The sequence below is a fragment of the Sinohyriopsis cumingii genome, chromosome 2 (assembly GCF_028554795.1).
Source record: "Sinohyriopsis cumingii isolate HCF-2022 chromosome 2, ASM2855479v2, whole genome shotgun sequence".
Classification (NCBI taxonomy): Eukaryota; Metazoa; Mollusca; class Bivalvia; order Unionida; family Unionidae; genus Sinohyriopsis; species Sinohyriopsis cumingii.
Window position 1 is genome coordinate 28,731,718 of NC_142962.1, and position 15,173 is coordinate 28,746,890.

At 37.1% G+C, this 15,173-nt stretch overlaps 1 protein-coding gene across 1 annotated transcript in view; it reads left to right on the forward strand.

Annotated features, from left to right (window-relative positions):
* LOC149804534 (calpain-9-like) overlaps positions 1–15,173 on the forward strand; it is a 113,716-nt gene that overhangs the window by 6,191 nt on the left and 92,352 nt on the right. The window contains exon 2 of the mRNA XM_089941289.1: positions 6,382–6,532. Within this exon, the coding sequence (XP_089797415.1) occupies positions 6,382–6,532 (151 nt within the window). The remainder of the gene's footprint in view (positions 1–6,381; positions 6,533–15,173) is intronic.

A 15,173-nucleotide genomic window follows, 5' to 3' on the forward strand; every position in this document is an offset into this window, starting at 1 on the left:
AGACAGTTGACATGTATGCAGATGATACAAATTCATTAGACACAAAAAATCTCAAAGAGAACATGAATGTACCTATCACTAAACTAACTTAAGTCATGGTGAAATAATAACATTCCTTTTAAAACATTGCATTATGCTCTACTGAAGAGTGTTCATTAATATTTTGACTCTTGCATTTTTTATGGGGCTAATTCTGCAACTATGAACCTTCAGAACTGTTAAATGGCAGAAAAGAGCTAGGTAAGCTGTACTTGATACTGCTTTGAACATTATTTAAGTGATGAGAAAGCAGATAATTTTATTTATACACGACTTTGCTAGTCAAGGTTCTGATAACTCTATCTACACCTTGGCATACCAAGCAGATATTTCTGTGCTTCAGGTCTGATAACCCTATCTACACCTTGGCATATCAAGCAGATATTTCCTTGCTTCAGGTGTGATAACCCTATCTCCACCTTGGCATACCAAGCAGATATTTCTGTGCTTCAAGTCTGATAACCCTATTTACACCTTGGCATATTGAGCAGATATTTCTGTGCTGCAGGTCTGATAACCTTATCTACACCTTTGCATATCAAGCAGATATTTCCTTGCTTCAGGTGTGATAACCCTATCTCCACCTTGGCATACCAAGCAGATATTTCTGTGCTTCAAGTCTGATAACCCTATCTACACCTTGGCATATCGAGCAGATATTTCTGTGCTTCAGGTTTAATAACGCTATCTACACCTTGGCATATCAGGCAGATATTTCCTTGCTTCGTGTCGTTGAATTTCATTGTATGCTGCGGCAAGCCACCACATCCAATCAAAATTAATCTGTTCAAAATTGAATGCCATTCCTGCGTGATTGAGACAAGTGGAGCACACAACTTGAATGGACTGTTCATAAGCAATTTTCCAGAGTCTGTCCATGTTTGCACAAATACATTTCACTCAATTACACCTTTAATGGTTTCCCTCTGGTATGTAGTCATATGTTCGATGTTAAACTTACAAAGTATCCTTTTTAGGTCAATTGTCCCTACCGTTTTCAGTGGATGTGCAATGCACCACACTATTGGTTAGTTGGCATTATATACTAAGGGAGGTAACACATGAAATCCCATAGATGTTGCTAGGACAAAGCACCGGTATAGCTGTTTGATCTGCGAAGGTGTAGATAGGGTTATCAGAATCTTGGCTAGCGAAGATGATGTATACATGTACATCCACTTATATTTGTCAGAAAAGCAAAAATGACATGTACAATGTCAAACAAGTCAGTTTCTGATTGTCTTCACCATCTAGACCATATACATACCCCTAATTATTTGAAGGCCATTGTGTCAAATAACTAGAGATTACCAACACCCCCGAAATGAATTTTTTGAAAGAAGCTTTCGTTAGGTTCACTTTTATGGAATAATATTCCAAAGGAATTAAACATGCTTAACCTGTACAATCCATTTATGAAAGGATTGATGAAAAGATGAAATGTAAAAGTTAGATATTTTCCAGCAGCTCTGCAGGCATTTCCATGTAAATTTGAATACATACACTTTTTTGTAACGCATTTGTATTTGTTTTTGCATGCAAGGCAGTAAATATTGAGTTGCATTTTTTTTTCTCATGCAAGCCAGTGAAAAGTGGGTTGCTGGTTTTGCATCTAACAATGGCCTTTTCATGCAGGCCAGTGAAAAGTGGGTTACAGATTTTGCATCTAACAATGGCTCTTTCATGTAGGCCAGTGAAAAGTGGGTTGCAGATTTTGCATCTAACAATAGCCCTTTCATGTTTTGCCAGTGAAAAGTGGGTTGCAGATTTTGCATCTAACAATGGCCCTTTCATGTAGACCAGTGAAAAGTGGGTTACAGACTTTGCATCTAAAAATGGCCCTTTCAAGTAAGACATTGAAAAGTGGGTTGCAGATTTTGCATCTAACAATGGCTATTTCATGTAGGCCAGTGAAGAGTAGGTTGCAGATTTTGCATCTAACAATAGCCCTTTCTATGTATTGCCAGTGAAAAGTGGGTTGCAGATTTTGCACCTAACAATGGCTCTTTCATGTAGACCAGTGAAAAGTGGGTTGCAGATTTTGCATCTAACAATGGCTCTTTCATGTAGGCCAGTGAAAAGTGAGTTGCAGATTTTGCATCTAACAATAGCCCTTTCATGTATTGCCAGTGAAAAGTGGGTTGCAGATTTTGCATCTAACAATGGCCCTTTCATGTAGACCAGTGAAAAGTGGGTTGCACATTTTGCATCTAACAATGGCCCTTTCATGTAGGCCTGTGAAAAGTGAGTTGCAGATTTTGCGTCTAACAATGGCCATTTCATGTATGCCAGTGAAAAGTGGGTTGCAGATTTTACAGCTAACAATGACCCTTTCATGTAGGCCAGTGAAAAGTGGATTGTTAGTTTTGCATGTAACAATGGCCCTTTCATGTAGGCCAGTGAAAAGTGGGTTGCAGATTTTGGAGCAAACAATGGCTCTTTCATGTAAGCCAGTGAAAAGTGGGTTGCATATTTTGGAGCAAACAATGGCTCTTTCATGTAAGCCAGTGAAAAGTGGGTTGCAGATTTTGCATCTAACAATGGCCCTTTCATGTAGGCCTGTGAAAAGTGAGTTGCAGATTTTACGTCTAACAATGGCCCTTTCATGTATTGCCAGTGAAAAGTGGGTTGCAGATTTTACAGCTAACAATGACCCTTTCATGTAGGCCAGTGAAAAGTGGATTGTTAGTTTTGCATGTAACAATGGCCCTTTCATGTAGGCCAGTGAAAAGTGGGTTGCAGATTTTGGAGCAAACAATTGCTCTTTCATGTAAGCCAGTGAAAAGTGGGTTGCATATTTTGGAGCAAACAATGGCTCTTTCATGTAAGCCAGTGAAAAGTGGGTTGCAGATTTTGCATCTAACAATAGCCCTTTCATGTATTGCCAATGAAGAGTGGATTGCAGATTTTGCATCTAACAATGGCCCTTTCATGTAGGCCAGTGAAGAGTGGGTTGCAGATTTTGCATCTAACAATAGCCCTTTCATGTATTGCCAATGAAGAGTGGATTGCAGATTTTGCATCTAACAATGGCCCTTTCATGTAGGCCAGTGAAAAGTGGGTTGCAGATTTTGCATCTAACAATGGCTCTTTCATGTAGGCCAGTGAAAAGTGAGTTGCAGATTTTGCATCTAACAATAGCCCTTTCATGTATTGCCAGTGAAAAGTGGGTTGCAGATTTTGCATCTAACAATGGCCCTTTCATGTAGACCAGTGAAAAGTGGGTTGCACATTTTGCATCTAACAATGGCCCTTTCATGTAGGCCTGTGAAAAGTGAGTTGCAGATTTTGCGTCTAACAATGGCCATTTCATGTATGCCAGTGAAAAGTGGGTTGCAGATTTTACAGCTAACAATGACCCTTTCATGTAGGCCAGTGAAAAGTGGATTGTTAGTTTTGCATGTAACAATGGCCCTTTCATGTAGGCCAGTGAAAAGTGGGTTGCAGATTTTGGAGCAAACAATGGCTCTTTCATGTAAGCCAGTGAAAAGTGGGTTGCATATTTTGGAGCAAACAATGGCTCTTTCATGTAAGCCAGTGAAAAGTGGGTTGCAGATTTTGCATCTAACAATGGCCCTTTCATGTAGGCCTGTGAAAAGTGAGTTGCAGATTTTACGTCTAACAATGGCCCTTTCATGTATTGCCAGTGAAAAGTGGGTTGCAGATTTTACAGCTAACAATGACCCTTTCATGTAGGCCAGTGAAAAGTGGATTGTTAGTTTTGCATGTAACAATGGCCCTTTCATGTAGGCCAGTGAAAAGTGGGTTGCAGATTTTGGAGCAAACAATGGCTCTTTCATGTAAGCCAGTGAAAAGTGGGTTGCATATTTTGGAGCAAACAATGGCTCTTTCATGTAAGCCAGTGAAAAGTGGGTTGCAGATTTTGCATCTAACAATAGCCCTTTCATGTATTGCCAATGAAGAGTGGATTGCAGATTTTGCATCTAACAATGGCCCTTTCATGTAGGCCAGTGAAGAGTGGGTTGCAGATTTTGCATGTAACAATGGCCCTTTCATGTAGGCCAGTGAAGAGTGGGTTGCAGATTTTGCATCTAACAATGGCCCTGTCATGTAGGCCAGTGAAGAGTGGGTTGCTGGTTTTGGAGCAAACAATGACCCTTGTATACATCCTATGCTGTAAGATTTGATCATTTTGAACCTCAAACTTGGGGCTGGGGGTCACAACACATAAACATGGAAATGTGTCTTGTAACTGCAAGATTCTAGTTTCCCAGCACCCTCCATCACTTGGGTGTGCATCCAGGCTCAGATAATTTTTTTCATTTGCTTATCCTTGTGAAAAATCAAACCAGACATGACACCACTCTATTGGGGGCATTTGGATTTTGACCTTCTTGCTGGGAAAGTGGGTACAACAATCCAAATTTTCACCCTGTTACTTGGTTAGAATGATGTATAGAAAATGGTCTCTGAATTAAAGTATTTGTTCTTTTTTTCTGTTTAATAATTGGGCTATTTGCTTGAATTTCACTTAGTCAAATATGAATTTTAGTTCACCAAACCATTATTGATTGCATAGAGGTGTTATTGGTTCCATAGAAGTGTTATTGATTACATATAATTATTACTGAATACATAGAGGTGTTATTGATTGCATAGGGGTGTTATTGATTCCATAGAGGTGTTATTGATTGCATAGAGGTAATATTGATTGCATATGAGTGTTATTGATTGCATAGGGATGCTATTGGTTGCATACAGGTGTTATTGATTGCATAGAGATGCTATTGGTTGCATAGAGGTGTTATTGATTGCATAGAGGTAATATTGATTGCATAGGGGTGTTATTAATTGCATATAGGTGTTATTGACTCCACAGATGTAGTATTGATTGCATGGGGGTGTTATTGTTTGTTCATGGTTTGTAACCACCATGAAATTGCCCCAGAAATACTTTATGAATAATAGTGGAGTAATAGTAAACATGATTGGGCTATCTTTCCAGAGTATAGTTAGAGGATGAGACTGGGTTGTCATTTCTGGAGTATGGTTATAGGAAGACATTGGGTTGTTGATTCCATAGCTTTGTGATCGGAAGAAATTTAGTTGTCATTTCCAGAGTATGATTATAGGAAGCCATTGGGTTATCGATTCCAGAGTATGGTTAGTGGATCACACTGGGTTATTGATTCCAGATTATGGTTATAGGAAGACATTAGGTTGTCGATTCCAGAGTATGGTTATAGAAAGACATTGAGTTGTCAATTCCAGAGTATAGTTATAGAAAGACATTGAATTGTCGATTCCAGAGTATGTTTATAGAAAGACACTGAGTTGTTGATTCCAGAGTATGGTTATAGGAAGACATTGAGTTGTTGATTCCAGAGTATGATTATAGAAAGACATTGAGTTGTCAATTCCAGAGTATGGTTCTAGGAAGACATTGAGTTGTCGATTCCAGAGTATGGTTATAGGAAGACATTGAGTTGTCGATTCCAGAGTATGGTTATAGGAAGACATTGAGTTGTCGATTCCGTAGCATGGTTATTGGAAGACATTTAGTTGTCATTTCCAGAATATGGTTATAGAAAGACATTGAGTTGCCAATTCCAGAGTATGGTTATAGGAAGACATTGGGTTATTGATTCCAGAGTATGGTTATAGGAAGACATTGAGTTGTCGATTCCAGAGTATGGTTATAGAAAGACATTGAGTTGTCGATTCCATAGCATGGTGATCAGAAGACATTTAGTTGTCATTTCCAGAATATGGTTATAGAAAGACATTGAGTTGCCAATTCCAGAGTATGGTTATAGGAAGACATTGGGTTATTGATTCCAGAGTATGGTTATAGGAAGACATTGGGTTATTGATTCCAGAGTATGGTTATAGAAAGACACTGGGTGACATTGGGTTGTCAATTCCAGAGTATGGTTATAGGAAGACATTGGGTTGTCGATTCCAGAGCATGGTTTTATGATAAAATTCGTTTGTCGATTCCAGAACATGGTTATAGGATGACATTGGGTTGTCTCTTCCATAGTATAATTAGAGGATGAGATTGGGATGACATTGGGTTGTCAATTCCAGAGTGTGGCTATAGGAAGACATTGGGATGTTGATTCCAGAGTATGGTTAGTGGAGGTCATTGGACCATTTTTTTCCATAGTATAAGGGATGTTCTTCACTGAAGTGTACAAGTATGGAATGAGCTAATAAGAGTTTAGTTACAATTAAAAAAGTGCTGATGCTAGACCATTTGCTATCTGTATATTAAACTGATTCATATACTTACTGTACAAGCATGGAATCTTTTCCTTGTCAAAACAAAGTTTCTGATTGCCCAGTTTTATTACTTGAGTTTTATTACTTCTTTTCCAGATTTCATCGTGGGTCCAGTACATTTGATCAGATTCGTATGGATTGTCTACGTAAGGGGATAATGTATGAGGATGCAGACTTTCCTGCCAATGACCGGTCCTTGTACTATAGCAGGAATCCACCAGTAAAATTTGAATGGAAACGGCCTACGGTAATTATTGCATTCTTTGCTTTCAGTATATATGAATGTCTATTCTGTTTTCAGTAAGCTGGACCATGATCCTTCCTTTACTTGCATTTTCTTGATTTTCACTGTTTATTTGTGTGAAAGTTTTGTGTACAAGTTTTTGAAAATGTTGTAAAATGCAAGATAGCATGTCATATAGGTTTGACAAAATTCCACCACTAAACACACATACATTTATCAGTTGATTGATTTAGTTCATCGCTGTAGCACCAGGAACAAGAATATTGCACCCTCTATTTCTGTTTATGTTGTAACTTCGACAACCATGGTATAGTAACTTGTCAACATCGTTACCATGTTTAAAAATAGTTTTCTTACTGGCTCCTTCCCGTGAAGTCTCGCCATAGGGGTCAAAGGTCAATAATAACAAAATTCAGACCAAACTTTGTATGTGTAGTCACATAAAAAATACATAATATTTGTAGCATATTTATGATTATGGCCCCCATTTTTTTTTTTGTGGGGGGGGCATTTGGTTCACGTGCTAACATCTGTCAGTATTTTTGTTTCAGTGTGTTTTGGCCTCCTTACTATAGCATAGTACTGCATAGTGTGCAACACAGAAGATGATAATGTAATTTTTGATCATTTGAATTAGATTCTCTTGCACTCTTAATGGACTTGCAGTCTTTAAATTAAGGTATTTTACTACTTCGGTATACAACATGCTATTCAAGTTATTCATTAGCATTCAGAGATTGGTTTCTTAGTCATATTTTGGTATCCTGATCTAATACATATAATACATGTAACACTTTCTATTACATCATATTGCTTCTGTTTGGACATTTCTTTGATATCAACAATTATTAGTGTGGAACATTAGCCGGAAGATGTCGTCTGCTTCTGTTGAAATTGTACATGACTTGAAGATAAAGCAAAGTTGCATTGTGAAAACCCTTCTCATTGACTGCTGGTCATAAAGTTTTCAGTGATTTTAGAAAATTTAGTTGCAGAATTAAATTCACTTAAATATTATACTAAACTTTCAGCATAGAACTTTAATTTGAATTTTTTCCTAGGATTTTCTTAAGATAATGACTACTGCTATACAAAAATGTAAGATTTTGAGAATCATTACATTGTTTGTGTGTTATTTCTAATAGTTTAAATGACTGAAGGAATTTTTACTACAGTGTTATTTCTAATAGATTAAATACAATGGTAATACTAATAGATTAGTTTAAATGACTGAAGCAGTTTTTACTACAATGGTAATACTAATAGATTAGATTAAATGACTGAAGCAGAGTTTTACTTAAGACTTCTTTTTTAAGAAAGCTTGTTATTATTTCTATGAATATATAAAGGTTTGTAATTTATCATGCTATACAACATATATAATGTTGGAACTACTATACATGTATGGCATGGTTTTAACTTGCTGCAGAATTCAAATAATTAACCAAATGGAATGCAGCTATGTAGGTAATTGCATATACATGTGGTAGCTAATGATTTCATACATTGTATGCATGTCATTGTTGTGGCCAATCTAAAAATACATCTTTTTTTAATTGTTTCAGTATTCACAAATTGGAGCTATTATAATCTCAGGGCTATGTACTGTAGCTTCCAATTGTAATGAAGGTTTATCTTTATTCCTACCTGTAATTTTGGTGGACTAAATTGATGACAGGTACACGAAACACTATAAATGGCTTTACTTACCTCTACATGAGCATTCAGCTCAGTATGAATGATCATTCAACCTAAAATACTGGTCATTTAACATAAGTGATAAGTGAGTGGTGTGTGAATATATATATATATATATATATATATATATATATATATATATATATATATATATATATACACACACACACACACACTTGTATTCGGAAATGGATAAATGGTAATTTTAAATGAAAATAGTGAAGTAGTACATGTCATAAATCATATAATATAGAAGTTGAGATAAACCTTTCACCTACCTAGCCCAGCATCGATGTTAGTTTGGGCATTTGAGTCTGCATATAGGTAGCCCAGCATCAATGTTAGTTTGGGCATTTGAGTCTGCATATAGCTAGCCCAGCATCAATGTTAGTTTGGGCATTTGAGTCTGCATATAGCTAGCCCAGCATCAATGTTAGTTTGGGCATTTGAGTCTGCATATAGCTAGCCCAGCATCAATGTTAGTTTGGGCATTTGAGTCTGCATATAGCTAGCCCAGCATCAATGTTAGTTTGGGCATTTGAGTCTGCATATAGCTAGCCCAGCATCAATGTTAGTTTGGGCATTTGAGTCTGCATATAGGTAGCCCAGCATCAATGTTAGTTTGGGCATTTGAGTCTGCAAATAACTAGCCCAGCATCAATGTTAGTTTGGGCATTTGAGTCTGCATATAGCTAGCCCAGCATCAATGTTAGTTTGGGCATTTGAGTCTGCATATAGCTAGCCCAGCATCAATGTTAGTTTGGGCATTTGAGTCCACATAGAGCTAGCCCAGCATGTGTCACTGTTGGTATTGGGGTCAGCATCTAGCCAGGTGACAGTCGGCATCGACATTCTAAATACCCTTTTAATGGGATTAATCCCATACAAAGGGTACAAAGGGTACAAAGGGAACCCTCACTTAACTTGGCCTGAATTCACACTTTAGGAAGTTTTGTTTTTAACTCATTAATTAACACATTTTGTTTCCCCAGCTTCATCATTGTCATAATCTGCTTGTATACGTAGTCATCATAATTAGTACATCAAAACAACCATTGGTTATTATATTAGTCATCATAATTAGTGTGACAAATCAGCCTATGATTAATATACTTACTCATAGTAATTGTCACAGTGATCTCGGAAATGCTAAATCAGGTGTATATGGATGCAATTTTTTAAATCTACGATGTAGAAAATCACATTTGCAGGAGTCCTCCATACTCATACAGTAGCTGGACGGCAAATTCAGAGGCTTGCCAGTCCTACTTACACTACCTGCTGAATGGGAAATTATGTTGGTCAGTTGGTCATTTTAGCTGTGCTGATAATTACAATTCGAGAATTCACTGACTGAAAGATTCCCAAATGTACATGTTGTCATTGTAAGAGTACATCAGAAGAACATGAGACATCAGCTGGGTGGAAAGTTCCAAGACATCAACTGGGTGGAAAGTTCAAGACATTAACTGGGTGGAAAGTTCCAAGACAACAATTGGGTGGAAAGTTCCAAGACATCAGCTGGGTGGAAAGTTCCAAGACATCAACTTGTTGCTGAGTGGTGGGAAAATATGCTGTGTATAATCACTGAATTCAGAGGCAGAAAGACCCTGTGATGTACATGTGATCATTGTAAGAGCACATCAAATGAACAACTTTAGCTTTCATTATTGTGTTCATTTCCAGGGTGTAGCCGAATAAGTAGTGCATCTGACTTCAAAATCAAGATACATTGAGACTTAGACAAAATGCTGTTGCAACTTTAAATGGTTAAATGGCAAATCGACTAAGATTGTAGTGAGATTCAGGAGAGTGCTACTGATGCCTGGCTTAATGAATGAAATAATACCTTTCCTTGGCCTGACTTAATTCAGTCTCACTCTATTGGACAAACAAGAGCTATATGTCATTGTGTGAAAGAAAACAAATTTAGAAAATTAAACTCAATGGCAACCATTGGTTCTTCTCATCCAGAAATTTAGCCACTTCAGGTATGCCCAATATGCTTCTGGAAGAGGACTGTCACTTTTGCTGATTTGACTCCTATTTTTCCCAAAATAGGAGTCCTAGACTCCTAGTTTTAAAAATCTTAGCGGGACCTATGTGTCATATCCATCTGGGTTGGGGTGTGGGATAAATTGTTCATTTTTGTCTCACCTGCAATTCTTACGGATCACTTTTTCTGATACTATCATTGTTAACATTGTTTTTTTTTGCATATGTACAATGAAGAAACTGAATATATTTACATTGTAGGGTACTACTCAACACAGGCAAAGGTTGATCACAGTGACCTACTATTCACACTTCTGGATTTGTTAAGTTTATGCATTCAGCTTGGTTTCTATGCCACTATTCTATGTACAGTCATAAATTGTACTGAACATATTCATCTTGAAGGTTACTGTTTATCATGGGCAAACTTGACCTTGAAAACTACTCTTTCATCGTCTGGTTCTGAGAGAGTGAAGAACGTCCATGATGAAACTCTTATTAGCTCATTTAACACATGTACACTTCAGTCCTGTCAGTCCTATCACCATGCCTGAATCATTGATAGGGCACTGAGTCCACTTTGAGGGTTTTCAGCGCCTCTGGATATGCCAGTTCTTTTTCTTTCCCACCAATAGAACATTAATCCCTTCAAGTGACTTATGCTGGGTATTTTGCAGTGGGTCATGACTGTATTTTGCAGTGGGTCATGACTGTATTTTGCAGTAGGTCATGACCATATTTTGCAGTGGGTCATGACTGTATTTTGCAGTGGGTCATGATTGCAGTGGGTCATGACTGTATTTTGCAGTGGGTCATGACTGTATTTTGCAGTGGGTCATGACCATATTTTGCAGTGGTTCATGACTGTATTTTGCAGTGGGTCATGACTGTATTTTGCAGTGGGTCATGACTGCAGTGGGTCATGACTGCAGTGGGTCATGACTGTATTTTGCAATGGGTCATGACCATATTTTGCAGTGGGTCAAGACTATTTTGCAGTGGGTCATGACCATATTTTGCAGTGGCTCATAACTGTATTTTGCAACAGTCATGACTATATTTTGCAAAGGGTCATGGCTGATTTTTGCAATGTCACCACTCACCAATAAATAGGTTGTACTTATTATAATACTCTCCATTAACAATTTTCTTACATGTTACACTTAAGACAATTCTACATTATGTATAACCAGTCTATCTTACATGTTAAAACGAGGGTACTTCTAGATTATGCTTAGCCAGTCCATCTTACATGTTAAAATGAGGGTACTTCTAGATTATGCTTAGCCAGTCTTTCTTTTATGTTAAAATGAGGGTACTTCTAGATTATGCATAGCCAGTCCATCTTATATGTTAAAATGAGGGTACTTCTAGATTATGCATAGCCAGTCTATCTTACATGTTAAAATGAGGGTACTTCTAGATTATGCATAACCAGTCTATCTTACATTTTAAATTGAGATAATTCTAGATTATGCATAACCAGTCTATCTTACATGTTAAAATGAGGGTACTTCTAGATTATGCATAACCAGTCTATCTTACATGTTAAAATGAGGGTACTTCTAGATTATGCATAGCCAGTCTTTCTTATATGTTAAAATGGTAATTCTGCATTTTGTATAACTAATATATCGTACATGTTACACTTTGGACAATTTTACAATATGCATATTCAGTCTATTTTACATATTAAAATAAGGACAATTTTGCATTTCTTAAATGGGTCACAATCATTTCCTTTATAGTTCTTTAATAGATTCTGGCTTTTTTAAAGAGTTAGGTTACATTAGAAGCAGCTACATACGTCATCCTGTACAAAGGATAAGGAAATTAACCTATGAGTCATTGTTAAACTTGTTCATTCTTTTGAATCAATCTTCATGGAGTTTTGTCTAAGTAAATATAGGAGAAACTAAAAATGATACTCATGGGAATATTCTTTTTGTTACACTAAAATGATTATCCAATATGAATGAATTACAGCAGAGCAGCAAATGTCATGGTGGTACTTGATTCTGTCTTTCTAGGCATACATATAATCATCTGATAATAATTTAGCAGATACATCAATGTTTTTATTTTTAGAGGTAAGTTAACGCAAATAAACTAAGTTTAAGAGTGCACAAGGCAAGTTAATATGGCTAAATTCAGTTTAAAAAGCATAAGGCTACTTAGCACAGCTAAAGCCAACTTGACACAGCTAAAAGCTACTTAGCACAGCTAAAGCCAACTTGACACAGCTAAAGCCAACTTGACACAGCTAAAAGTTACTTAGCATAGCTAAAGCCAACTTGACACAGCTTAAGGCTACTTAACACAGCTAAAGGCTACTTAACATAGCTAAAGGCAACTTGACACAGCTAAAGGCAACTTGACACAGCTAAAAGATACTTGACATAGCAAAAGGCTACTTAATGCAGCTAAAGGCTACTTGACACAGCTAAAGGCAACTTGATACAGCTAAAGGCAACTTGACACAGCTTAATGCTACTTAACATAGCTAAAGGCTACTTAACACAGCTAAAGACAACTTGACACAGCTAAAGGCAACTTGACACAGCTAAAGGCAACTTGACACAGCCTAAGGCAACTTGACACAGCTTAAGACTACTTAACATAGCTAAAGGCTACTTAATGCAGCTAAAGGCTACTTGACACAGCTAAAGGCAACTTGACACAGCTTAAGGCTACTTAACATAGCTAAAGGCTACTTAACATAGCTAAAGGCTACTTAACACAGCTAAAGGCTTTTTGACACAGCTGAAGGCAACTTGACACAATGAAAGGCTACTTAACACAACAACAGGCTACTTAACACAGCTAAAGACTACTTGACAGACCTAAAGGCATCTTGACACAGCTGAAGGCAGCTTGACACAGCTTAAGGCTACTTGACACAGCTAAAAGCAACTTGACACAGCTTAAGGCTACTTAACACAGCTTAAGGCTATTTAACACAGCTAAAGACTAATTGACACAGCTTAAGGCTGCTTGACACAGCTTAAGGCTACTTGACACAGCTAAAGGCTCCTGACACAGCTAAAGGCTACTCTACAAAGATAAAGGCAACTTGGCACAGCTTAAGGCTACTTGACACAGCTAAAGGCTACTTAACACATCTAAAGGCTACTTTACACAGCTTAAGGCTATTTGACACAGCTTAAGGCTAGTTAAAATGGGGTGCAAACCTTTTTTGACAACTAGCTTATCTGTATATTGAAAAGTATTTTGAAAATAAAGATTTGCCAAGTTTTGCAAAGATTGGATGAATCTATCATGAAGTATGTGTTTGTCACATATTAATTAGGATCATTGTCATTATATAGGGAATATGAGAATAACATTAGAATGAAACTAAGGTTGATGTTCTAAAAGAAACATTTAAGCTCAGGTGAAAGTTTTGTCCTGAATAAAAAGGTGTAATGCCACATATTATAGCTTATAAGACGAATCCAACTACAAACTGCACAGGGGGGCCACGAGTGGCTGAGTGGTCTAAAGTGCTCTCCATTACGGATCACTGCCATTTCACCTCTGTCTGCATGGGTTCGAGTCTAGGATTTAGCCAGTGTGGGTATGTGAGAAAGCTTGCCAGTAACTTCTCATGGGTCAGTGGGTTTTCCCGGGTTCTCCCTCCACCATTAATACTGGCCCCATGCATAGCCTATCATGTGCTGAAAAATGGCGTTAAACCTCACAACAACAACAACAACAACAACAACAACAAACTGCACAGACCTACATCTGCTGGTACATAATATGCTGGCAGATCTGAGTCTGTGCAGTTTATTAGGACTAATCAATAGAACAAACAACATAGACCCTGATCTGTGGACACATTATGCTATGGCAGATCAGGATCTTGTTGTTTGCAGTTTGACTCAACTTATAAGTGAGTATATATGGAATGTATGGGGTTTAAGACAATGTATGTGATTGCAGTCAATAGATGGAAACTAGGACTTATGGTCCAACCTGTTTTAACCAGTCTGGAAAACAAGAAAAAAATTTATCTTCAAAATAGATCTCTGCATAATACAGGTTGAATCCCACAATTTTATGGAAGGGATATTAAAATGTTGGTTGTTTATGACAGGTGATTGCTTAATACAGGCAAATTTTTATGATCGATTTGACTGCGTACATCCTATGAAAAAAGACGGAGTTGACACAAACTTTTAATAAAAATGTGAAGAAATTGCAGTCATAACCTTAAATCACTGATGCATTCTCTTTGGGTGTTGAAATCTTGTTGAATGAAATAACAGATTTAGTTAAAGGTAATTTATATCCACCTTATACATGTATGTGTCTTGAATACACATTGATAGATTGTCGGAAGTTAATTTAATGACTGTACATAGAAAAGCCCATACAAAGTGAATACATATACTGTAATGTCTGTATGTTCCCATGGTTACATTATGCACTAAGAGAAATACACATCTGTGAATTTTATGTTATAAACATCCACAGATGTCAGGTCAATGAATCTGTAATTTTAAAATGTTTGAAGCTATCTTCCAGATCTCTGAATCAGAAATGGGCATTATTTATTTCGATAAATCAGGCCCATACCTATTTTTGTATTGATGGGTGGTTTGGAGACTGATCCCACAAACACATTGTCATTAAAAAACTGCACTTTAGTGCAGATAGATTTGTCCACAAGACACAAGTGCACATGTCAATTGTATTTAGATAAGCACTTGCATTTCTTACTACCATTCTTGTCGAATTATGGTTGATTGAAGGACTTGTCAGCAACCTGTACAACATATTACCTCAGACCAGATGTTTGACAATTTTGTAAATTCATTTACTTACTGTAATATGACCCTTCTTTCTGTCACTATTACAAACTACTGGGCTTCTCAAATGGATAATCAGATGTTCCATCAGCAGTGAGGAACCAGTCATATGCAACCTTGTACATTTGAAACGGTTG